This window comes from Pelodiscus sinensis, chromosome 32, assembly GCF_052426305.1.
Source record: "Pelodiscus sinensis isolate ZL-2025 chromosome 32, ASM5242630v1, whole genome shotgun sequence".
Taxonomy (NCBI): domain Eukaryota; kingdom Metazoa; phylum Chordata; order Testudines; family Trionychidae; genus Pelodiscus; species Pelodiscus sinensis.
Window position 1 is genome coordinate 1,708,168 of NC_143083.1, and position 24,941 is coordinate 1,733,108.

Here is a 24,941-nt window from a genome sequence, read left to right on the forward strand (position 1 = left end):
GGCTGGGGCGGCATTAACAACTTTATGTCCTCCCCTACCCGCGAGACACACACACACACACACACACACACACACACACACACACACACACACACACACACACACACACACACACACACACACACACACACACACACACACACACACACACACACACACACACACACACACAGAGTTTTTTAGCATGGGTCCATTGAGCCTGTGGAGGCAAGGCCCAAGTCAGCGGCAGACTAGAGAGGAGTTCCTGCTGCAGGGTGGCCACCACCCCGAGCAAAGGGTTCGGTTTTGATGGCGACGGGCACAGCAGCCCTTTCCCGTGATGCTGCGACGGTCTCCCAGTTTGCACCCGCAGAGAGGGCGTTCCAGAGCCATGCAGGGGACAGCAGAAGCAGTTTAACGTCAGTTACCAAAACACCCTCCTCTTCCCAGTGCACAGAGCTCCCAGAATCCCAGATCGCACGGCCTGCAGACAGCATGGCACCCTGCACCGACACCCTGCTCCAAGCACAAGCCCTCTGCCTACCTTTAAAACGAGGTCCCCCTCCTGCAGCGAGCTGTCGTTGGCAGCCAAGCCTGTCTCCGTGATGTGTTTGATAAAGATCTGACTTCCCAGCTTCAAGCCGTACTCTGCGCTCCAGGAGAGAGACGGGTCCGGTTCAGGGAGGGGACCGGACATTTCTCTAGCTCTGGTCTCCAGGAGACCAGCCCTCACCACGGGCCCCTAGTACCCAGTGTGGGCCCCTCATGGCTCCAGCTGTAGCGTTTGCCAGGCCATAAACTGCAGTCACTTGGGCCTGGTGCATACCTACAAATTGCGCCCGTTTAACTCAGTTTCTAAACCGACTTAACTCGGTGCGACGTGCGTGGAGGTCAGGGTATTCCTTCCTAGGCCGCCTCCCTCCCAGGCAAAGCAGCGTAGGTGACATCAATTGCTCAACCTCACTGGTGTTAGAAGCCCTTAATCTCTGTGCCCTTAAACCAGGATGGGGAACCTGTACCCCTGGCTCGCCTGGATCCCGCCCCCGAGGCTCAGGGCTCCTCCCCTCCCCACTACTGGGGAGCCTGTGCAGACACTCCATTCCCCCCCCCACCCCCTCTGCCACACACACTATCCCACCGTGGGGCTGGAGTACGCAAAATCTACTTGTCTGGGGGTCAGCAGCCCCCGAACCGAAAGAGGTTCCCCACCCTGCCTTAAAGTCATCCTGTTCTGCTCCTCCCGCCCGCCTGTGCAATGAAGGATGGTTCATTCGCACTGCAGGGGCTGGCAGGAAGCTGCTTCTTACCTTCATCCTCTTTCCGCTTCACCAGAACAGCGTGGATGGGTTTCACTGGTACCTCCTGGGGCGGCAGCCTCTTGAACCCAGAAACTAGGGCAAGCCCATGGGTGTCCTCTTCGTGGCCATACCCATTGGTGGAGTGATGTCTGTGGTAACTCTGCCTCTCAGAGCCGCTGTCTCGGCTCTGTCTCCTGTAGCTGCCATCTTGGCTCCGCCTTTTGCCTCTGGATGTCGGCCTTCGAATATCGCGGTTCTCCCGATAGTGGCCGGAGCTCCTCTCACTGGAGGAGTCTCCGTCATAGCCTCTGTTGTAATCCACATCATCCTGAGGCCGAGTCCTGCCATAACTGTCGTGCCGGTCTCCTTTCCCTGTGCTCCGTGGCGACGCCTCGTCTCCCTGGTACCCATACTCATCCGAATCGTACTGGACAGCATCGGGCGTGTGCAAGGAGTCACTGGAGAGCGCCTGGCTGGTTTTGGTCACAGGAAGATGAATTTTCTTGGGTCTCTTCACTGTCTGCAGGTGGGAAGGAAGAATTCACTGGAAAACCCCACGTGCTCTGCTAGACACAGACAGCCCTTCCCAAGAGAGCCACCACTCACCTCCCGGGGTGTCATTCTCCTCGTTTGCAGAGGGAGAAAGTCACGGCACAGAGGCAGGACCTTACCTGCCCAAGGCCCCACAGCGAGTCAGTGACAAAGGAGCCCCTGTTTCTGGCCAGAAAGTTGCAGCCCTTGAATGTACCAGCACAGAGAAGCCGGTTCAGTGCCCCAGCAAGGATGCAGTTATGCTGCTGCAAGGTGCTTTGTACCAGTACGGCAATCTCACACGGAGAGGGGAATAATTACACCAGGGAAAGGCACCTTTATACCAGCATAACTGCACCCACACTGGGGCTTAGCCTGCGGTAACTAGCTCAGTAATCACCCCCCTAGCCAAAACAGTTCCATAGGTAAGACCAGTCCCACGAACCTTGACTCAGCTCCTAGGTGTGTGCTGGACTGGACTGGGCCAACTAATGAAGGAGCCATGTTGTCCCAGACTAAACGTGGGGAGGACGGGACATGTCAAGAGCCACTTGGCCCATCTGTTCTAATCACCCTCCTACCTCCACCCTCCCTGCCACTGCTCATGTTTGTGACCCAGCCATCCCCTTCGCCTCCACCTGACTACGTGCCTTCTCCCCACTGGCTCATGTCTTTGGAACAGCCTCTTGAATCAGGTGTGTCCAGGGTGGGCCACGCAGGGCCCAGTGACTACACTGCCTCTGTTTGTTCTGGGCTGGCTGCTCCCAGGGCTCTGAGGCAGAGTCTCAGGCAGTCAGAGCAGTTCGGCATCACCGTAGTGACACCAAAAGTCCCGGAGCCACTTGTCCTAGTCCTGACCATCCAGCAGGGCAGATCTACCAGTCGGATTGAGGACTCCTCTGCTCCGCCACCGCTGGCCTGGGACAGGAGTGAGCACAGGACTCGGAGCCAAGAATTTTGGGTTAGAAGTAGGGCTGTGATCATGGAAGTGGTTAACCGATGAGCCTGTGCTCCTTGGTTAACCTTCACGGTTACACGCAGCCCCTCCCACCCCCGCACTGCTGCCTCTGCACATACCAGCTCCCTGCAGCAACAGCATGCAGGGGAGGGGGCAGGTAAGCAGGCCCCCCCCCACACACTGGCTCCTGAGGAGCCACCTTCCCCCTCACTCCTGTGCGGTTACATGTTTACCCAAATACACGCATTTTAACATCCCTAGTTAGAAGCTAAAATGTTAACAGGTAATTTTGGGGGGCAGCCTACATCTGGGGTGATTTGGCCCAGGGTTCCCAGTGTCATACTACAAATTCTGGACCTGACGTACCTATTTTCAGATTCAATTACAGATCTGAAAGTTTAGCTTTAAACAGAAGTGAGGAGGAGGAGTTAACCACTGGTGCTGCTGTTCAACACCCCAGAATGCTTGTTAGTGGCTTTGAGCTCTAACTGTGAATACTGTAATTTAGTGACTATAGCCCGCAGGTTATATTCATTTTTACAAACCCTGCACACACCCCCCCGCGGGGTATATTCGGGTGTGGGGTATATAGGGCTTTTTAAACTCACCAGCATTTTTTTTTAATCTCACCGGAGGCTGGTGGTTCCTGCGGCTGCGCAGGAATGGGGGTGGGGGGATGGGGGGGGGAAGCGCTTCCCTGCCCGGAAGATGATGGTTCCTGTGGCTGCGCAGGAACTGAGTGGTGAAGATGGTGGTTCCTTCTCCGCCGCCCCTTTCCTGTGGCTACGGAGGAGCCGGGGGATAAGCGCTCCCCAGCCTGAAGGCTGGCAGCTGTGCAGGAACTGGGGCGGTGAGTGGCTGGCTAATTCTCCCCCCCCCCCCACTTCCTCTCCCCGCACCGTAAATTAGGAAATATACCCCCGGCAGATATACCCCCGGCACAGAAAAGTCTACGGGTTATTCTCGTGCACAGGGTGTACAAGATTTTTTTTTTTTTTTACTGAAATAGAAAAGACAGTGGGGTATATTCGGGTGTGGGTTATATTTGGGTGCAGGGTATATTCACTAAATTACGGTAATTATTCCTAGAGTTTCCCTCTTTCACAATTTTAAAAGTTTGCCAGAAGTTAGAGCTCTGCAATATTTTGAAGATGCTGGTTTGTCCCTGCAGGTAAGTTGCCAGGTTAGCAGGGACAGAGACACACCAATCTAAACAAGCCCTGGGGTGGAAGAACCAGGGCTGTTGCTGGTCACGAAATGCTTGGGAGAAGGGCGACCCAAATCCAGCCCTGCTGAAAGGGGATGGGGCCTCACTTACTCAGAGTATGTCTGCCCTGCCGTTGTAACTCAAGTTGCTCCTCTCCAGTGAGCGCGGCTGCTCTCCAGCTTGTATACCCCGCGTTGGCATTCACTGGCTCCGGGTGGAACTAAGATTCCTGGGAGCGTCCCAAACCGCTTCACTGCCCAGCTCTTGGAGTTTGTTGTAGAACTTGTTTGTTTCTCTGGCACGGGGGGAGTGTTGGGCTGTGGGAAGGCCCTGAAGGACTAGCAGCGCTGGAGTGCAGCAAGCCTGAGTCCGTGCTACAGATCAGTGGTATTAGCAGCCGACAAGCGGTGCTAACTCAGGCATTGGCTTGTGCCCTCCGACGGGCCAGACACCAGGAGTTCGTGACACTGCCGCAGTCGAGATAAGGGCGGAATGTGAGGGTGACACTCAAGTGCAGGGCAAACCACACAAATTAGCCCTGGAATTAACTCTGCAGGGGAGTTGCAGCCAGTTCCACGTAGGCCTCATGCTGGACCCTTGTCACCTCTCCTCCCACCCAAGCCAGATCAGCCCCTCCCAGGCAGGACACTTACGATGTTGGCTAACTTGCCACAGGTTTTGAGCGTCTGGATGGCGAAGGAGGAGGGCACGTTCTCCAGGGAGAGGCCGTTCACCATCACAATGTGATCCCTCATCCTGGAAAGGAAAGACCCAGGTCAGGCAGATCCCTGGCCAGCGCAGAGCCGCCATGGGCTGACTGGGGAGCCTTAGGGGCAGCCTCTCAGCCTAGGCCAACGCCTCTGTGGCGACAGTCCCACGCTCATTTCACTCCTGGAAATTCTGCCCCTGGGGAGCTGTTCCTCTGCGGTTCCCCTTAGGAGGCAGGAGACCCTTCGAGGTGCAAACCCGCCCATGTCCTCCAGTCTGCCTTCCCCAGCTCCACCCTCTGACACCAGGTCAGGAGCCAGCAGCTGGGAAGGCAGGTCCCTTCCAGGAGCTAGCGCAGCTGCTAACGCCTCCCTTCCTCCCACGCTCGTGACCCCAGCAGACCTGCCTCCCAACCCCCATGAAGTATGTTCTGAGCACCAGTGGAGCCAGGACCTCCCAGGCCGTAATGGACCCTCGGCCAGTCTCCCCCGCTGCAAAGCAAAGGTGACAACAGCGCCTCCTAGCCGCTGAGCAGCGAGTGCCAGAAGTGCTGCTTCCCCAGGGCCCTGAATCCAAGACCCCAGAACTCGGAGACGATCGGCCCCTCCGCTCACGATCCCCATTTCCACTCACTGGAGCCTGCCATCTGCTGGACCGCCAGGTACCACATCTGAGACCACGATGGAGGGGTCCGCAGCCACGCCGCTGGGACGGTCCCTGCCTCCTGAGATGGCGATGCCAAAGCCCCGTCGAGGGTCCTAGTGCGACACACACACCCCAGGTCAGACTCTGCCCAGGAGGGGCTGGCTGCCGTGGAGCAGGGCGGGCAGCAGGCCAGGCAGTGCCATGAATGGGTTCATGGGCAGGACCCAGCTGGCGCACAGGAGGTCAGGCTGCTGGGGGCTACTTGGCACTGGCCAGGCACCACAAGGGCACAGTGGAGAGAGCCGGGTGAATCAAGTAGACACTGTGGCCGGCTTACAGGGGAGGCTTGTACTGCCAGGCTGGCATTAGCAGGGCCCCACAGGGAAGCAGCTAATGGTGCTAGGAGCCCAGTCGCTCCAGAAGGGAGAGGGGCCCCATTGATAAGGCGTGCCCTCCAGGCCTGCCCTCCTGCACACGCCACCGAAGGGCGGGGGGGGCGGGGGGGCTCACCTTACTCAGCGTCACCGTGTGCTGCTCCCAGATGATCATCTCCTCCATGGCTGCGACCTGGGAGCCGGAGGAAAAGGGACGGTCAATTGGCACAAGGGGAGGGGTGGCCAGCTTGCTCCGGTCACTTCTCTAGACACCGGCCCCCCCGCCCCTGAGATCTGGCCGTCCTAAAAGTCCCTTGTAGCGGCACAGAAAGCAGCTGCCTTCCTCCTGCGGAGCTAACTGGCCATAGCTTGGGCTCCCCTCCCCTCCTGCCAAAACCCAGCCTCCAGCTGGGAGCGACTCCCATTAAGGGCGTGTCCAGGCTAGTGGGGCTAAGTGCTCTACAGACAGAAACTCTCAGCATTCACCTGCCCACAGCAGGCTCATCCCAATGCAATGAGATCAAATGGAGCCAAGGAGGCAGCACGTGTGATGGTTACAACAAGGGACTGAGGGTTAGTGGAGTGAGTCACTGCAAGTCACGTCATTCACCTGTGCCTCAGTTTCCCCAGCTGACACAGGGCTGTACCCATCTACCTCAACAGGGGGCTGGGGAGATTTATTGATGTTTTTCAGGAGTTATGGGGAAAAGCCTCTTCATTAGTCTCAGAAACCCACGTCCCTCCTGGGTCTATTGGAAAGGGTCTAATTTTGCCCGCACTGACCTGGGCCCCTGGGGCAGGCAGAGGGGGCTGGCTCGGTGAGGAGAGCAGGGCGCACGCCAAGCACCCTCTGGGTGGCTGGAGAGCTCAGCCCTGGGACAGGCCATGTAGACGGAGTCTGTCCGGAGTCACTCAGCTGCCCGGCACTGGGGAAGGGGCAGTAGCCCCGATTAGGAGCCCAGGTCAAGAGAGCCCAAAGCAGATCAGGCAGCAGCTAGTGAGTCAGCTCACTGGCCGCTGTCTCCAGGGCCCAGTGCAATCGTCTGCCACATGGAAGCAGAGGGGCCTTTAGCCAAACTAAACACCTGCCAAGCAGCGCGAGCGACGAGGAAAACTGCTGGCAGTTACTGTAACCCACAGAGGTGAGAAACCCTGCGTGTTAGGAGCCTCACCAAGCGGGTTGCTGCAGGTGGCCTCCTGCGCCTGCCGGATATCGTCCACTAGGTCCCTGAATTAAAGTATCTATGCAAATTAGGGAGGGGAAATCAAGTTTATTTAGTCAGCCAATATGCAAAGACAGCTCCTACTGGATGTCTGCCTATCAAAGGACAACATATCGTAAGCCCAGGTACAGTATTTCATACCCTATAATTTGCCATTTCACAACCGGTAGTTAGCACTTACCAATAACCACATCACCCATCCACAGAGGGGGAAACTGAGGTATAGAACACAGCCATGACTAACCCCAGAGCAATGGCGTGACAGTCAGGAATGGAATTTACGTCCCTGGTGCAGGGTGATATCTGTCATCCAAAGAAGGCAAATGCATTGAGCAAGTTGCAGATTCTGAATGAGCAGACCCACGCTCCAAGGGGATTACTAGACACCTGCTGTCTCAAAACCACAGTAACTAAATACCATGCAGTTCAGATCTTCATGGACCCAGCCTGGTGTACAAGAATCAGGAAAAGATCTGTGAGCAGTTGAGTAAGCCAGATCATACCCCTCACGGGGGTAGATCAGACATGCAGGGGGTGCTAGAGGTCAGGGTGGGGAGGGGTTCATTGGCACAGTGGTGTGGAAAATGGGCGTGTCAAAGTCAGACAGGACTCACAGATTTGTCAGACCGCTCTGTTTATTAGCAAAGCCGCTCTGCTAAATGCACCCAGAAAATGTGAGTGCCATACAAGGTTCAAACCCCTTGATTTATACAGTCACAAGAAAGCCAAAATTAACAGGATTAAAAGAGGGGCAAAACTTCACAAGATTGTGTGAGGCTAGTCAAGTATCTTCATTTCCACATCAAGCACACAGCAACCTCCTGTCCATATCTCCCTGGTTATCTCACTTGCTTTCTGCCTAACACCTAATGTTCCTTTTCCTATTAACTCAGGCCCACCTGGCTAGCACTCTGATCTGCATCCCTACAAACAACATTCACATATTTTTCTTCTTCCTGTTCAGAGACAAACAGTATTCCTTCTACTTATTCAATTATTACAGCATCATTCATCTTTCTCTTACAGTATAATTCTTTCTACTTTCACAGGCGCTCCAGATGCCACTGATGAGGAAGATCAGGGAGGTTGAGGATCCTCACAGGGAGGACACCATGATTCTGAGTGTTAACAGCCACTCCCAGAAAGGGGTGAAGTCTAGAGACCCCCCCCCCCCGCTTCACCTCCTCACCCACAGCCACCACGGCATCGCCTGGGCGTTACTGGTGACACTTCAATGATCACAAGGCCCTGATTGCCCCAGGTAGGGCTGCCAACCATCCAGGACTGGCCTGGAGGCCCTAGGAATTCAAGATAACTTTTAATTCAAGATTAATGTCATGTGAGGACGCCTCCGGGACTACACTGACAACCCTGCCCCAAGACTGCATCAGTAGAACGACACCGACACCAACACCAACCTAGAGGTGGTTTTTGCCTCTGTCTTCACAGACAAGATCAGCACCCAGAATACTGCACTAGGCAACGTAGTATGAGAAGGAGGTGGGCAGCCATTGGTGGAGAAAGAACAGGTTAAGAACTATTTAGAAAAGCCAGACATAGCCAAATCCATGGATCCGGATTTAATGTATCCGAGGGTACTGAGGGAGTTGGCAAATGTCATTGAGGAGCCTTTGGCCATTATCTTTGAAAACTCATGAAGATCAGGAGAAATTCCGGATGACTGGAAAAAGGCAAATGTAGTGCCCATCTTTAAAAAAGGGAAGAAGGACGATCCAGGGAACTACAGACCAGTCAGCTTTACCTCAGTCCCTGGAAAAATCATGGAGGGGATCCTCAAGGAATCCATTCTGAGGTACTTGGAAGAGGGAAACATGATCAGGAATAGTCAACATGAATTCACCAAGGGCAAGTCGTGCCTGACCAATCTGATTAGCTTCTATGAGGAGGCAACTGGCTGTCAACATGGGGAAGTCCATGGATGTGATGTATCTTGACTTTAGCAAAGCTTTTGATTCGGACTCCCGCAATATTCTTGCCAGCAAGATAAGAAAGCATGGATTGGATAAATGGACTGTCAGATGGATAGAAAGCTGGTTAGACTGTTGGGGCCAAAGGGTAGTGATCAATGGCTCGATGTCTCGTTGGTTTCTAGCAGAGTGCCCCAAAGATCAGTTCTATGGCTAGTTTTCTTCAACATCTTTATCAATGACCTAGATGAGGGGATGGATTGCACCCTCAGCAAGTTCGCAGATGACACTAAGCTAGGGGGAGAGGTAGATACGCTGGAGGGCAGGGATAGGGTCCAGATTGACCTGAATAGATTAGAGGATTGGGCCAAAAGAAATCTGATGAGGTTCAACAAGGACGGAAGAATCCCAAGCATTGTTACAGGCTGGGGACCGACTGGCTAAGTAGTAGCTCAGCAGAAAAGGACCTGGGGGTTACAGTGGATCTGAGTCAACAGAGAAGCTGGATAGGAGCCAACAGGGTGCCCTTGTAGCCGAGAAGGTGAATGGAATATTAGGTTGCATTAGGGAGGAGCACTGCCAGCAGATCTAGAGATGTGATTATTCCCTTTTATTCGGTACTGGTGAAGCCACATCTGGAGTACTGTGTTCAGTTCTGGGCCCCCCACTACAAAAAGTAATGTGGACACATTGGAGAGGGTCCAGCGGAGGGCAACAAAAATGATTAGGGGGCTGGAGCACATGACCTATGAGGAGAGGTTGAGGGATTTGGGTTTGTTTAGTCTGCAGAAGAGAAGAGTGAGGGGGGATTTGATAGCAGCCTGCAACTTCCTGAAGGGGGGTTCCAAAGAGGATGGAGAGAGGCTGTTCTCAGTAGTGACAGGTGGCAGAACGAGGAGCAATGGGCTCAAGTTAGTGGGTGAGGGTTAGGTTGGATATTAGGACAAACGATTTCCCTAGGAGGGTGGTGAAGCACTGGAATGGGTTCCCTAGGGAAGTAGTGGAATCTCCATCCCTAGCGGTGTTTAAGTCTCGGCTTGACAGAGCCCTGGCCGGGATGATGGAGTTGGGATTGGTCCTGCTTTGGGGAGGAGGCTGGACTCGACCTCCTGAGGTCCCTTCCCGCCCCATGATTCTAAAGTGAGAATGGAGGCTCAGTGTTGAAAAAGCCACCCACAAACAACCCTCCAACCCAAGCAGAGCAGCTGGGCTGAACATTCCTTGAGCTGCAAGCATATCTCTGGGCAGGACAAGGCATTCCGCAACCCCAAAGGCGGAATCCTGGGCGGGTGCCAAAGGAAGGGAACAGCCAAACAGACTGTAAACAAAAAGGACAGGCAGACAGCGAACAGAACAGGCTGGGAGGTTGCTGTGTTGCAGGGTACAATTAGAAGAGGGAGCAAGCTGCCAACTCCGTATTTCAAGTTTGGGGGAGCTCCTATTCGGCCCCTCTCTAGCCAACCTGCTTGCAGGGGAACTGACGCATCAGCTCAACCCTTAGGTTCAGCAGAGACTGTCCCCCCAGCAGAAGATTTCTCAGAACAGCGGATGGATCAAAGCAATTAACAAAGTGACACAAAAGCAAAACTCATTGTTAACCAGGTCTCGTTGCCTGAAAAAAAATCAGTGTTTGCAGGTTGCAGCACAGGAAGCAATAGAGGAGTGCAGCCCCATGCACACACATCTGCACCGTGCACCAAGCCAGACGTGGTCCAAGGAGGTCAAGTGGGGGTTGCCGCTGCCTTTAGTGGGAGCAGGGGAGGCTGTGAGCAGACTCTTCCCAGAACCATCCTGATGTTCGCATCCACTTTCCTCTGGAAGGAGGCTGCTGGCTCAGATCTAAGCCAGGCCAGGAGTAAGAACAAGCTGCTGCCAATGCCTGCCTGCCTCCAGAAAGGAGTTTGGTATGCAGTGAAAACTGGGCAATGAAGCCAGTTCCTCCAGGAGGAGCGAGCATCACAGGATGCCAGGCAGTCATGCTCAGCCCAGGCACCCTGGACTGAATCGATCCCCGGGCCAGGGCTGAGAGCAGTGCAGAAGGGGCTACCCGCCCAACCACTGCCTACTCATAGCAGTTGTGTGCTCCAAATGATGCCAGCGTGGACCCTTCCCCAGCCGGCCTGTCCCCCGCGGGCAGAGCAACTGACAACACGACACCCCAGACGGATTCAGGAGCAGGAGGCTGGCAGCAGCACAGGGCCTGTTGGGCAGAGTTCCCAACACTTTCCTCCCCCACCCTCAGATAAGCCTGGTTCCGAGCCTGGACTTACTGTCCTTTGACCGGGCTGCTGGATAACTGGAGCATAAACCCTGTTTCTCCCGTCAGGTCCCTTTGCTCCCTGCCCCACAATGGCTGTTGCTGCGCACAGCACTTGCAAAGCTATTGGCCCCGGAGCTCCTTCCCCGAATACCCCACCCCCACGCTGGGAAAAGAGACTTGCCTGGAATCTTACAGCCATATTCCACCAAGCCCCAGGCTGCTCCCATGGGCAGGGCTGGCTCTGGGGATGAAAGGTCGGGAAGCTTCAGGCAGCCAGGGGGACAAGCGCTGTGCAGAGGCCAAGAGTATCTGTGCTCAGCTGCAGGTTGTGGCTCTTGAAAATCATTTCTTCCTTCTCCCAGCGACATGGGATTTTACACCTGCTGCTCCGCCTCCTCCCCTTCGCCCTAGCCCCGCCTCCTGCTGACACAGCCAGGTGTGGGCACACCTGTTCCAAGAGACCAGTTGGCTTGCGCTCAAGTGCTCTACAGGTAGCCAGCTGACCTGCGGCCCTGCCAGGCTCCTGCACAAGACTCCAGGCCAGGGTTTACAGGCAGCTGACCCGGGAGAACAGAGCTGGCTACAATTCTGCAGGAAGTTAGGTGCATGCCAGGAACACATGTCCTGAGACAGATTCCAGCCAGAGCTCTGCTGCCTGGGCAAGGAGGAAGGAGAATGAGGAGCAAAGGAGGCTTGCCACGCTGCCATCCCATGATGGTTCCTAGTCACTATAAACATAGATCTCATTTAGCACAGATCCAATAGCTCCAGGACTCCTGGGTTCTGCAAGGGTGGGAAAGCGAAAATCTGGGTCTGGGCTCATCTATTGCAGCTGGTTTGACTCCAGCTAGCTCCAGGAGCGGGCAAGGGCCCTGGCTGTGTTCTAGGCTCACTAACCACTCTGCTTTGTTACTGGGGCCAGCTGAACTCACACTTGCTTGCGTGGGAGCCTGTGCCCAGTTTTCACAGCATACCAGATCCAGAATCGGGACTCCTGGGTTCCTTCTGCAGCCACCGACTCAGGCAAGTCACCTCCCTTTCCCCATTTGTAAAATGGGAACCCCAATGCTTGTGCTGTATATAGGATGCAGTACCCCCCAGAGGCATGGCCAAGATTCAATTAGGCTCATTAACATGGCTAAGTCACTGTGAAGTCCCAGCTGAAGGGAGCTATCTAAGCACAAAACGTCAGTATCCTGGTGGGTGACTCAGCCCACGCTGCATCCTCACACATTTCACAGCATGGACCACACCTTGCCAGGCGGATGCCTTCCCTCCGATTCATGATCATGAGCTGTCACCTCACCAGTCACAGGCATGTAGCCCCGTCGCTTCTCCATGGCAAAGGACAGCGATTTGGAAAGAATCCCGGATATTTTAGGGTTTGTTGATGCATTTTAGCAACTGGAAACATAGAGAAGCCAGTTCCCTGGGACCTCTCCACTAGGGAGTTAGCGATGGGGTAATTGAACAGTCGTGGGACCCCATGAAATCTCTGTGCTCCCAGCCCCTCTCCCAGGGAGCCCCCTGCCAAGCAGCGCTGCTGCCTCTGTATCAGAGGCAGCAGCTTAAGGTGGCAGGGGGAATTGGTCCATGAGGGGAGCCAGTTTAAAAATCAGCTGCCCGTTGCCCTGCGCTGCTTCTTCCAGTACAGAGGCATCAGTGTGGGGTGGCAGCATCCTCTGTCCATGGGGGGTCCGAGCTCCTCACAGACAGAGGCTACACTGCATGATGCGGAGCAGCCTCCGTCCACAGGGCGCTGGGACCCCCTGCAGAGAGGGGCTGTTGCAGCAAAGCAGCCTCTGCCCATGGTGGGCCCAGGCTTGCTGAGGACAAAGGCCTGTCCACGGGATGTGGAGCAGCCTCTGTGGGGTGTTTGGGCCCCTGCAGACAGGGGCTGCTTTGTGGCAGCCTCCCCTCCCCCCCACACTGCCAGGGGCAGGTGGCACTGTGGAGCTGGTACTTGGGAGGCTGGGGGAGGGGGGAAGGGAAGGAAAATCCAGCTTTTAACCTTGCTCCCCCCAGCACTAGCTCCTGCTCCCCCCCCCCCGCCCTTGCTGCCTGGGATACAGCAAGTGGGGGAATGTGTGTGGTCAAGATCCAGTAATTTGATCTATGCCCCAGCAATGCAATATATGTATAGATTGGACACACTGGACAGGCCCTGCGGGAAAGACTCAATGGACACAAATCAGCTATCCGTAAAGGGAACATACAGAAAACTGTTGGGGAACACTTTAATCTACCTGGTCACGCTTTAAAAGATCTCCACGGGGCTGTCTTGTTACAGACCAATTCTACAAGGCAAATACACAGAGAAGTATGGGAATTACAATTCATCCACAAATTTAATTCTCACACCTATGGCCTCAATCAAGATAATGGATGGCTGGGACATTATCAACCAACCAAACAATGAAGGTGCCAACAGCTCTTTGTCTGCAGATCTTTGTGTTAGTATCCTTCCTGTCCAATTGCTATCTATGATCCTTATCTGCTTCTTTTAACTATCCAATTTTTAGGTGCTTATAGATTACCAGTTTTGCCTGGATGGTTTTCCCTTTGATATTTACATACCCTCTGCTTCTTGTTTCCTGCCCCCTTCCATTTTTTTCCTTCCCGCCCCCTCCCCCCTCCTTTCTCCCCTATTTATTTTGGGTCAGGACATCCTAAACTCAAAACTCCGGTCATCTGAAGAAGTGGGCTGTGACCACAAAAGCTCATGATGCCAGCTACATGTTTTGTTAGTTTATAAAGTGCTACCAGACTATTTGTTGTTTGATTAACCAATACACCTAGGCTTATCGGATTATCAGCTACACATGCCTACTCGCCACAGACAGCAATTAGGGAGACACTAGATTAGTTCCCCTCTCCTGTGTCCTCCCACAATATTCCTCTACCTCCGGCGTTAGCAAGCCAAAAGATGGCAGGTGCATAAGGAACCGAGCTGGCTGTGATTTCCTGTGTGGGCTGAGGCTGCAGGATGCTGCTGCATATGAAAGAAACCTGCAGCAGCATCTGACACTTAGGGTGTGTCTACACTACCCTCCTAGTTCGAACTAGCTGGGTAATGTAGGCATACCGCACTTGCAAATGAAGCCCGGGATTTGAATTTCCTGGACTTCATTTGCATAAACTGTGCGCCGCCATTTTTAAATCCCTGCTCGTTCGAACCCCATGCCGCGCGACTACACGCGGCACGAACTAGGTAGTTCGGACTAGGCCTCCTCATTCCACGAGGAGTAACGGTAGTTCGGATAGGAAGCCTAGTCCGAACTACCTAGTTCGTGCCGCGTGTAGCCGCGCTGCACGGGGTTTGAACGAGCGGGGATTTAAAAATGGCGGTGCCCAGTTTATGCAAATGAAGCCCGGGAAATTCAAATCCCGGGCTTCATTTGCAAGTGCGGTATGCCTACATTACCCTCCTAGTTGGAACTAGCGGGGTAGTGTAGACATACCCTTGGTGCCTCGCGTGCAGGGATTCAGGCTTTAGCCTCTGTTCTGCTCTTTGCTGTGCAGCCTGTTGAAACTTTGCCCCAAATATTTACATTTGGAGAAGCAAATAGGAGAGTCCTGGCACTGAGCACAGGGTTGCAAGCAGCCCAAGGCCAGCCCCGAGTGAACAGGGAACCAGCCTAATGCCTCCTCTTCTGTATAGGTTCTTCTGCATTGCTCATCGCAACCAGCTCTGGGCACCTTCCAGTCATTCATTAAGCAACATGACTAACCCCTGTCATGAGCTGGATCACTTCCCCTCCGTGGGGGCAGAAGTGTGCGCAGTAGAGTGTTTTGTGGGGGATTCTTTCACACACACAGGCATGAACAAAAGAACATAGGAAAGGCCAGACTGGGTCAGACCAAAGGCCAATCTAGCCCAGTATCCTGTGTGCCGACGGTGGCTAATGCCAGATGCCCCAGAGGGAGTGAACAGAACAGGGAATCTTCAAGCAATCCCTCTCCTGTCACCCATTCCTACTCATCCTGGCTAACAGCCATTGATAGATTCATGGAGGTTAGATCCATCTAGTTCTTTTTTGAACCCTGTTAAAGTCCTGGTCTTCACAGAATCTTCTGGCAAGGAGTTCCACAGGCCGACCATGCGCTGTGTGAAGAAGAAAAAACCACTTCCTTTTGTTTGTTTTAGACCTGCTACCTATTCATTTCATTTGATGGCCCCTAGTTCTTATGTTATGGGAACAAGTAAATAACTTTTCCTTATTCACTTTTTCCACACCAGTTATGATTTTATAGACTTCTCTCCTATTCCCCACCTTAATCTCCTCTTTTCTAAGCTGAAAACTCCCAGCCTTTTTAATCGCTCTTCCTATGAGACCCATTCCAAACCCCCAATCATTGTTGTTGCCCTTTTCTGAACCTTTTCCAATACCAATTTTTTTTTTTTTTAGATGAGGCAACCACATCTGTACACAGTATTCAAGTATTGCTTTTTTGACTGGCACTGCACATTGAGTGGTTATTTTCAGAGAACTATCCACAATGATGCCAAGATCTCTCTTGGGTAGTTTTAGCTAAATTAGTCCCCATCATATTGTACGTATGGTTGGGATTATTTTTTCCAATGTGCATTACTTTGCTTTTATCAACATTAAAATTCATTTGCCATTTTGTTGCCCAATCTCTTAGTTTTGTGAAGCTCACTTTTTGAAGCTCTTCAGAGTCTGCTTTGGCCTTAACTATCTTGGGGCATGTCTACACTACAGCGCTAATTCGAACTAACTTAGTTCAAATTAGTTAATTCAAACTAAGCTAATTCGAACTAACGCAGCTAGAACTAAAAACTAGTTCGAATTAGCGTTTTGCTAATTTGAACTAGCGCGTCCACATTAAGTGGACCCTGAAGCGGGGTTATGGATGGCCGGAAGCAGTGCCAGCAGGGCATCAGAGGAGGACTTAGAGCGTGGAGATGCTTTCTCAGGCTAGCTGAGGGCTGTGCTTAAAGGGTCCCGACCCCCACCCCGGACAGACAGTTCTCAGGGGTGCCCCACTTGCAAAGCAGTCCTGGCTTGGAGTGCCCTAAGTGCCCACACTGGGCACATCACAGCACTCGGCCATCAGCCCAGCTGCACTTGCCGCAGGCTGCCATCTGGGGAGGGGGACAATTGGGGGGCTGCAGGAGAGCTTCCACCCCAAAAGCCCGCAGAGCCAGCCCAGTCCTCCCCATCAGGGGCGCATACCCCATTCCTCCCTCACCTCCTTCCACTTACCCTTCCCTAGCCCCTCTTCTTGATGTACAAAATAAAGATAACGTGTCTTCCAAAATGGAATCTGTCTTTATTGAACAAAACTGGGGGAGACTGGGTAAAGGAGGTGGGAGAGGGGAAGAGAGAGGCTGGGAGAGAGGAGGGCAACTAACATGATCAGGGGTTGGGAACAGGTCCCAGATGAAGAGAGGCTAAAGAGATTGGGACTTCTCAGCTTAGAAAAGAGGAGACGGAGGGGGGACAGGATAGAGGTCTCTAAAAGCAGGAGTTGGGTGGAGAGGGTGCATACAGAAAAGTTCTTCATTAGTTCCCATAAAGAAGGACTAGAGGACACCAAAGGAAAGGAATGGGTAGCAGGCTTCAAACTAGTAACAGAAAGTTGTTCTTCACAAAGCAAAGAGTCAACCTGTGGAACTCCTTGCTGCAGGAGGCTGTGAAGGCTACAACTAGAACAGAGTTTAAAGAGAAGTGAGATCAAGTCATGGAGGTTGGGTCCATGGAGTGGTATTAGCCAGGGGGTAGGAGTGGTGTCCCTGCCCAAGGTTTGTGGAAGGCTGGAGAGGGCTGGCACGAGACAAATGGCTTGGTCACTGTCTTCGGTCCATCCCCTACAGGGTCCCTAGGGTTGGCCGCTGTCGGCAGACAGGCTACTGGGCTAGATGGACCTTTGGTCTGACCCAGGACGGCCATTGTAAGCTCAGGGCTCAGGGTCGGGGGTCTCAGTGGACCACCTTGATTTTCATGCACACCTGCTCCTGGGTGGCCAGGCTGGCAGCTATCCTGCCCAAACCGGCCACTTTCCTGTGTCTAGTGCGGAGATCATGGACGAGGTCCACGATGTCCGTACTAGCCCAGGCGGGTGCCCGCCTCTTGCGGTCCCAGGCAAGCTCCCGGGAGCCGCCAGCTTGGTCCCGGGAAGAGGGGGAGGGCTGGGGGGCATCGGGTAGGTGGCTCGATCCGTGCCAGGTGCAGGGTCTGCTGGCTGGGTGCTGGCAGGCTTGCACCTGGCACAGGCACCGTAGCCAGCCCGTGCCCCTTTAAGGGGTCCGGGGCCGGGAGGGGGACAGACGAGTTTCCCTGGTGTTGGCCAGAGTGGCCACCAGGGAAACCTGGGGAGGGCTAGCCTCCCACTAGTTCGAATTAAGGGGCTACACAGCCCTTAATTCGAACTAGCAAGTTCGAACTAGGCTTAATCCTCGTGGAATGAGGATTACCTAGTTCGAACTAAGCGCTCTGTTAGTTCGAATTAAATTCGAACTAACGGAGCACTAGTGTAGCGCCTATGAAAGTTAGTTCGAACTAACGTCCGTTAGTTCGAACTAACTTTGTAGTGTAGACATACCCTTGATCAGTTCAGTATCATTTGCAAATTTTCCCACTTCACTGTTTACCCCTTTCTTCAGATCATTTATAAATAGGTTGAATAGGATTGGTCCCTGTTCGGACCCTTGGGGGATCCCACTAGACATGTCTCAAAATTCTGGAAATTTACCATTTCTTCCTACCCTTTGTTTCCTGTTTTTAACCAGTTATCAATCCATGAAAGGACCTTCTCTTACCCCATGACAATATACTTAACTCAAGGGCCTTTGGTGAGGGACCTTGTCAAAGGCTTTCTGGAAACCTAAGTACACTATATCCACTGGATCCCCCTTGTCCACATGTTGGTTGACCCCCTCAAAGAACTCTAGCAGATTAGTAAGGCAGGATTTCCCTTTACAGAAACCATGTTGACTTTCCCGCAACAAATTATATTAATCCATGTGTCTGACAATTTTATTCTTTACTATGGTTCCAACTAATTTACCAGGAATTGACATTAGACTTACAGGTCTGTAGTTGCCAGGATCACCTCTAGAGCCCTTTATAAATATTGGCATCACATTAGCTATTTTCTAGTCATTAGGTACGGAAGCTGATTTAAAGGATGGGTTACAAACCACAGATAATAGTTGCGCAATTTCCCATTTGAGTTCTTTCAGAACTCTTGGGTGAATGCCATCCAGTCCCGGTGACTTGTTACTGTAAAGTTTATCAATTTGTTCCAAAATCTCCTCTAATGACACCTCAGTCTGGGACAATTCCTCAGGATTTGTCACCTATAAAGAATGGCCCAGGTTTGGGAATCTCCCCAATATCCTCAGCTGTGAAGCCCGAAGCAAAGAATTCATTTAGCTTCTCTGCAATGATCTTACTGCCTTTGAGTGCTTCTTTGGCATCTCGATGGTCCAGGGGCCCCACCTGGATGTTTAGCTGGCTTCCTGCGTCGGATGTACTTAAAAAGACATTTTGCTTTGCTTTCTGAGTTTTTGGCTAGCTGTTCATCAAACTCCTTTTTGGCTTTTCTTATTATATTTTTACACTGAATTTGACAGAGTTTATTCTCCTTTCTATTTTCCTCACTAGGATTTAACTTCCATTTTTTTAAACAATGCCTTTTTACCTCTCTCTGCTTCTTCTTCTTCTTGGTTCTTGAGCCATGGTGACACTTTTTTAGTTCTCTTACTGTGTTTTCTAATTTGGGGTGTACATTTAAGTGGGCCTCTATTATGGGGTCGTTGAAAAGTTTCCATGCAGCTTGCAGGGATTTTACTTTGTCACTGGACCTTTTAATTTCTATTTAACTAACCTCCTCATTTGTGTGTAGTTCCCCTTTCTGAAGTTAAACGCCACAGTGTTGGGCTACTGCGGTGTTTTCCCCAATCACTGGGGAAATTAAAATTTGATACATTTTATTACATTATGGTCACTATTTCCAAGCGATCCAGTTATATTTACCCCTTGAACCAGAACCTGCGCTCCAAATCAAGAATTGCCTCTCCCCTTGTGGGTTCCAGAACCAGCTGTTCCAAGAAGCAGTCATTTAAGGCGTCAAGAAATTTTATTCCTGCATCCCATCCTGAGATGACATGTACCTAGTCATTATGGGGGTAGTTGAAATCTCCCACTATTATTGAGTTTTTTAATTTTGATAGCATTTCATAGTCACTGCCACTGTCTTGGTCAGGGGGTCGATAATATATCCCTACTGCTATAATCTGAATATTAGAGCATGGAATTACTATCCATAAAGATTCTATGCAAGATTTTGATTCATTTAAGATTTTTACTTCATTTGATTCTACATTTTCTTTACATACTGTGCTACTCCCCCACCAGCATGACCTATTCTGTCCTTCTGATACATTTTATACCCTGGGATGTCTGTGTCCCACTGATTGTCCTCATTCCACCAAGTTTCTGTGATGCCCATTATATCAATATCCACCTGTAATACGAGGCAGTCTAGTTCATCCATCTTATTATTTAGACGTCTAGCGTTTGTGTGTCCATGTTAGAGAAGGCAAGGTCAAAGAAATGGGCCTGGCTCTTGATGCTGAAGTGGAGAGGTTTGTGATGGTCATTAGCTCTGGGGGAAGTTCATTGCAATAGTCTCGGGCTGGCCCCTACACAACACTGTAAGCCCAGCGGTGGTGGGACTCAAGTCAGCTGATCGGTATCATGGAACCCTAGCCTTGCACGTCTACATTGCATTTTAATCCTAGGCTAAGGATTGTCCAGCCTGTGGTCAAGCCAAGTGCTCAGGCATCCACACTGCAGTGCACAGAGCTGGGTGAAAGAAAACAAATCCCCAAGTGTGTAGTGCTCCCACTGGAGTTGACACTCTAGCCCTAGAACATGGTGCACCTGGGGGGATGCACTGTGCCGGTGCTATGCGTGGGACTCAGGTGTCCGTGAAGAGCATTAGCACCTAAACCACATGACGCCTCTGGTGCGGTCTCTGTCAAAGGACTGCAGGTTGGGAAGACTGAGAATGGGGCTCTCCCGCTCTGTGCTGAGTCGCCCCGGCAGGAAAACGGCCCTGTTCAACCTTCAGGCTCCAGGGCTGCTGAACCATTACAAAAAATTGCCGAAGTTTCATTGTAACCTGGGCTGTTCAGTGAAGGGGTTTGAGTGGGTTGGATGTTGGTTTGTGTCTGTTTTGAAGTTTGACACAAAAGGTAGGCTTCAAAGGAAAAACAACATCCTCTGCCCCCCACCTCAGGCTGCTGCAGCGTGGCGAAGTGTGCTCCAGAACCCCCTGGGATACCCGCATCTGCCACGCTCCTGGGAGGCTACAGGAAAGTTCTGGGGCTGGCTCCCACTCGCCGCCCTGACAGACCACACTGCCCAGGCTCCCTGGACATGCAGCCTGAGGGCAGCGGGGGCTGGAAATAAAGACCAGAGCAGGGACCAAGCACTTTGTCTTATGGATACAAATATGCATAACGGGAAGCTGCTTTGGACAAAATACCTCATGTAGCCTATCAGCGCTAATGTCCCAGTCTGCTGGATCTGAATATCTTATTGTGGTGTTATTGTGTGTAACGTTAGACATATGAGGTAGGAAATTGTTTATGGTTTTAGATGTGCAAAGGTAGGCCCTCAGTGGTGCTCTCAGTAGCCTCAGTGGTTGGGTGCTCAAAGACTTGAAAACAGCCAGATTTTGTCTCTGAAGTTTGAGCAGTGGTTGGTCCTGGAAAAGACATGAGACCAAACCAACTTACGCTGGTATACTAGTTTAACCGGTAATTTTCCATGGGAGAGGGAATGAAGAACAAAGAATTCCCACCGAAAAGGAAGCCTGTTTAAGCTGCAAAGCTAACAGCCTCTTTGTCTTTGGCTGCATGACACACCCAAAAGGACCCCAGGGAGAGTAAAAGAACATCCCAGGTTTTACCTGACACAAGAACAGTTTTAGGTAAGTTTGCAATAAGCTTTAATGTGTTAGAACTATACTCTGGTCATCTGAAGAAGTGGGTTGCGCCCACGAAAGCTCATACCACCATCTCCATGTTTTGCTAGTCTTTAAGGTGCTACTAGACTATTTGTTATTTAAGTTTTTCCTGTTACGGACCAACTCGGCTCCCCCTCTGAAGCTATGTGTTTTCTGTTATTTTAAATTTGTAATTTACTTTGCTCTGTTCATTTTCACTTGGAACCTCTTAAATCCTACTGTTTGTACTTAATAAAAACTTCTTTTATTTTACTATTAAGCCCAGTGTAAATAATTGTTACCTGGGGGAACAATCAGTGTGTACATCCTCCTTTCATTGTTCAAGGGGGCTGGCCTGAAGGAGCTTGCAACATGTGAAACTCACACAGTGAAAGATGGATTCGTTTGCGGGTTTGATCCCTTTTGGAGATTGGCTTTCTGGAACTGCATTCTCTCAGAATGCAAGAGATTCAGTGGGGGTGGGTGGGGGTTCTCTCAGCTCTGTGCCTTGTTTGGGGGAGATCTGGCCCAACAGGACAGGGTGGCGAGGAGCCCCAGAGAGCAGTATTAGCAGTAACCCTTTCCTTTTCCTGAATTTGTGCAATTTCTGAAGGGCACTGTATAAATGTATGTACACACGTGGCCTAGATACCAACATGATAGGCACTGTTGGAATGACTAAAATGCAACCAGCTCTTGGGTAGAACGTAGCAGCTATTTTACATCACAAAAGAATATTACAAACCCAGGAGCCAAGGAACATGCTGTACTACACCCAATCTGCTATGGTAAGAGAGCACTCCAGTCACAAAGTCAAGTGTCCTAATGTTCAGAAGTGCCAGAGACGAGGTTGCCCATTCAATATGAAGTGGTTACCAGTGTTACGGGATAGGCTTGCCCTGTATCACACGGAATCATAGAAGCGTAGGCCTTTTCTTAAAAGCCACCTGTCATGGAGATTCCATAACCTCCCTTGGAAGCCTGTTTTAGTATTTAACTTTCTAACTATAGGGATAGTTATTTCCTAAGGTCTGACTTTTGTCTCCCTTGCTGCAAATTACGCCCATTACTTCTTGTCCTAACTTCCATGGATATGGAAAACAATTGACCACCAGCCTCCCTATAACAGCCCTGAGTGTATCTAAACACAGTTACATCCCCCTCAGTCTTCTCTTCTCAAGCCTGAACATGGCCAGTTTTTAACTTTCCTCACAAGTCAGGCTCTCTAACCCTTTGCTCTCCTCTGGACTCTCTCCTATGCGAGGCGCCTAGAACTGGACCTCACCTTTGAGGCCTCACCAGTGCTAAGTAGAGCGGGACAGTTACTTCTCATGTCTTAGCTACAACATAAACTGGAGTTGCTCTTTGATATCTGTTTTGCATGTGCCCAGGATGCTGCAACCCCAAGTGTTAGGGTTGTTCAGGGCTGTTAGGGTGATTCAAACATCCTCTGTCATCACATGCCACCATGCACCAGGATAAAAGGGCCAGCTAACCCGCAGCCCGCTCAGTTCCTTCTGGTCAAACAGCCCTGGTGCAGAGGGGTGGGGTGGGGCTGTGAAATGGACACATGCCGCACAGCTCAAAGAACAGGAATGTAAGGTTAGTTATTGAGTTTGAGCGATTACACGTGCCTTCCACTTGGTGTGACTCACAAGCATGGGGTGGGAGGAGGAATGGAGTTTACGTACACACAGGCAGAGTACAACATGCTCAGAATTACCACTGTCTCTAGAAGACTGAGTGATGGCATAATGAGACATGAACGAATGGACTGAAGACCACGTTGCTGCTCTACAAAAATCCCCTGCAGGGCAGCAAGCCAAGACCTCCTGAGCACGGAAATTGCAGACCCTATGGCCTTAATAGCTGAGTCCGCCACGTCCAGTCCCACCCGCAGCAACATGTGAAAGCAGAGGGTGCTCAAGCTGTCGATGGGAACCACGGAGAGAAAAATTTCCAAAAACAGCCCAGCAATGCACATGTGCAATCATTCAAAGAATGCCCTTTTATTGCAACTACATTACATATTGATAGGGTGACCATAATTTCTGAACCAGGGCCAGCCTTAGGCCAATTCAACCGATTCGGTCGAATCAGGCCCCGCGCCTAAAGGGGGCCCAGTGCCCCTGCACCCAGAAGTGCCGGTGAGTTACAGAGCAGGGGGCCCTGCTCCATCAATATGTGGAGCTGGGTCTCTCCCCCAGCTCTGCCCGGAGCGGGCCCCAGACCCCCCTGCCAGCTCCCCCCGAGCGTCCTCCCACCCCGCTCCCAATGCGTCCCCCGTGGCCTCTGCCGTGCTCGGCTCCTCCTCGCCACCTGTTGCTGCCCAGGTGCGGCCCTGCACGTGGGCGGGGAGGACGCCCAGGCCGTGACGTGACTTCACGGCCCGGGATTTTACAAGTCCTGGAAGGCCACGTTGCGGGGCTTTGGTGGCTCCGGCTCCGGCCCCGCAACCTGGAAGGCAGAAGGTAGGGAACGGGCTTGTGTGGTGGTGGTGGCGCAGGGCGGGGGGAAGGGAAGGGCAGGGCCTTGGCCTTAGGCGGAGGTGGGGGGCTTGGGCGGCGGGGAAATGGGGAAGGAGAAGGGGAAGGCACCAAGAGACAGGGGTTCAGGAGAGACAAATGCCAGGGGGCCAAGGGCAGGAGGGGAGGTGTCAGTGGGAGAGAGGCCTGGGTGATGCTGGGAGAGGAGAGGGGAGGGGAAGGGCATTGGGGGCTAGAGTGGGAGGTGCTGGGAGAAGGCTTGAAAGAAGGGGTGGGCATGAGAAAGGTGGGGATGGAGCAAGGCATGTGTGAGGGCACAGAGGGGCAGGAGGGAAATGGGGCAGAGAGTGGTGAGGGGGTGGGCATCAGGGAAAGAGGGCAAAGGGAGCAGGGGCAGTAAGGGAAGGGGGAGGCACCAGGAAGGTGCAGGTGCCAGGGGATTTTGGGGTGAAGCAGAAGGGCACACACCTGCAGGGGAGGGACCAGCACCAGAGGAGAGAGGCAAGGGAGGTGTTAGAAGAGGGGATAAGGAGGGGTCTCTCACATGAGCAGAGTGGGGCTACTGGAGGAGTGGGCACAGGCCGGTAGAGGGGGGCAGGTCGCAGGAGGTCTGAGGGCAGTGAGAAGGGCAGGAGTCAGGACAGCAGAGGAGGGTGAGGGGTTGGGGGCAGCAGGCACCAGGGGAGATGATGGAGCAAGGGGAGGAGATATGGCAGCAGAGAGAAAAAGTAAAGGTTTAAAAATATTTATTAATAACTTGGTATGCTGCCCACGGCCAGTTTGTTTGTGCCCCGCGGTGTGGTTTGGATTTATGTGGGGATCAACACGTGGCTGGCGAGTGGGAGCCAAAACAAAAAAGTAGTCAGTGTAATGATCTTCTGTTGATGTGTTTTAGTAGTTAAATTCTTGGGCTGTCGTTGCTCATGAAAAGTGCTGTTAGATGGGTAGAAATCGGGTAAATATTGCGTTTTATTAATATCAGCAGAACTGGCCTAAATGGGGCCTGTGTGTTGTGTGTCTTGCCTTAATCTTTGTATTCATGCCTGTCAGTGTGAGAAGCTATTTGTATGTATTTGCTTGCATATGCAACCACACTTACGTTGAGGCCCTCAGCATGTTCTGTAAGTATCAGTGTGGCTCCCGGGGCTTCCAAAGTTGAGTTGCCCTAGCTCATCCCTGACATGTGTCTGTCTAACCTGGTCTTAAATATCTCCAGTGATGGAGATTCCACAATCTTCCTAGGCAATTTATTCTAGTGTTTAACCACCCTGACAGGCAGGAAGTTTTTCCTAATGTCCAACCTGAACCTTCCTTGCTGCAATTTAAGCCCATTGCTTCTCATCCTAATCTCAGAGGCCAAGGA

The 24,941-nt window shown here is 52.1% G+C and overlaps 1 protein-coding gene across 4 annotated transcripts in view; it reads right to left on the reverse strand.

Moving 5' to 3' along the window:
• The window catches only part of TJP3 (tight junction protein 3), a 59,494-nt gene that overhangs the window by 21,288 nt on the left and 13,265 nt on the right, over nucleotides 1-24,941 (reverse strand). The window contains exons 1-6 of one of the 4 annotated variants that reach the window (XM_075903310.2): nucleotides 11,293-11,494; nucleotides 5,837-5,893; nucleotides 5,315-5,439; nucleotides 4,627-4,729; nucleotides 1,287-1,797; nucleotides 524-627 (exon numbers count right to left, since the gene is read on the reverse strand). In XM_075903310.2, the coding sequence (XP_075759425.2) occupies nucleotides 524-627; nucleotides 1,287-1,797; nucleotides 4,627-4,729; nucleotides 5,315-5,439; nucleotides 5,837-5,893; nucleotides 11,293-11,310 (918 nt within the window). In that variant the 5' untranslated portion in view covers nucleotides 11,311-11,494. Of the gene's footprint in view, nucleotides 1-523; nucleotides 628-1,286; nucleotides 1,798-3,374; nucleotides 3,498-4,626; nucleotides 4,730-5,314; nucleotides 5,440-5,836; nucleotides 5,894-6,872; nucleotides 6,895-11,292; nucleotides 11,495-24,941 lie in introns of those variants that run through there. The other 3 variants (XM_089774943.1, XM_089774942.1, XM_089774944.1) reach the window with 3 other exon arrangements.